The 615-nt window shown below is 76.4% G+C and overlaps 1 protein-coding gene across 1 annotated transcript in view; it reads left to right on the forward strand.

The window, feature by feature from the left end:
- Positions 1-455: 455 nt before the first annotated feature.
- Positions 456-615, forward strand: part of EMD (emerin) — a 2,356-nt gene continuing 2,196 nt past the window's right edge. The window contains exon 1 of the mRNA XM_008048964.1: positions 456-602. Within this exon, the coding sequence (XP_008047155.1) occupies positions 521-602 (82 nt within the window). The 5' untranslated portion in view covers positions 456-520. The remainder of the gene's footprint in view (positions 603-615) is intronic.

Genomic DNA, 615 nt, shown 5'->3' on the forward strand with positions numbered 1-615 from the left:
TCCGCGCCGGCCCCGCCCCGCTCCCACGTCCCGGCCGGTTTCCGCCGGTTCCCGGCTCGCGCAGGCCCTGCCCATCTCTCGGGGCGAACACACCGGCGCGTGACGTGTGCGCTCGCCGGCCACGCCCCTTCCCTGGACTCGCAGCCCCGCCCTCTCCCGCGACTAGACCGCTCTGCTCCGCTTTGCCTCCCGCACAGGCCACGCCCCTCTCCCGCCGCTAGCCAATCCGGCCTGTCGGCGGCGTGCGGGCTGGTCGGCCCGGCCCCCAATGCGCGGCCCCGTCCCGCCCGTTCTCTGGGCAGAACCGTCTGCGCCAGCTTCTCCGCGCGGCTTGGCTCCGCCCCGCGTAGCGCGCGCCGCCCGTGGGGCCCGCATCTGTGACGCGCCAGTGACGTCGGCGTGACGCGACGCGGCCGCTCCCGAGGCGTTCGCGCTGCTCCCGCCGCGCTCCGAGGCAGCCGTTGCTCGGCCCGTTTCGCCAGGCTCGGGCCGTCCGCAGGCCTTCCCGCTCCCGCCCGCCATGGACGACTACGCGGTTCTCTCGGACACCGAGCTGGCCGCCGTGCTGCGCCAGTACAACATCCCGCACGGGCCCGTCGTGGGTACGCGGCGGCG

The sequence above is a fragment of the Carlito syrichta genome, unplaced genomic scaffold (assembly GCF_000164805.1).
Source record: "Carlito syrichta isolate Samal-C Ts95f unplaced genomic scaffold, Tarsius_syrichta-2.0.1 Scaffold130380, whole genome shotgun sequence".
Lineage (NCBI taxonomy): Eukaryota > Metazoa > Chordata > Mammalia > Primates > Tarsiidae > Carlito > Carlito syrichta.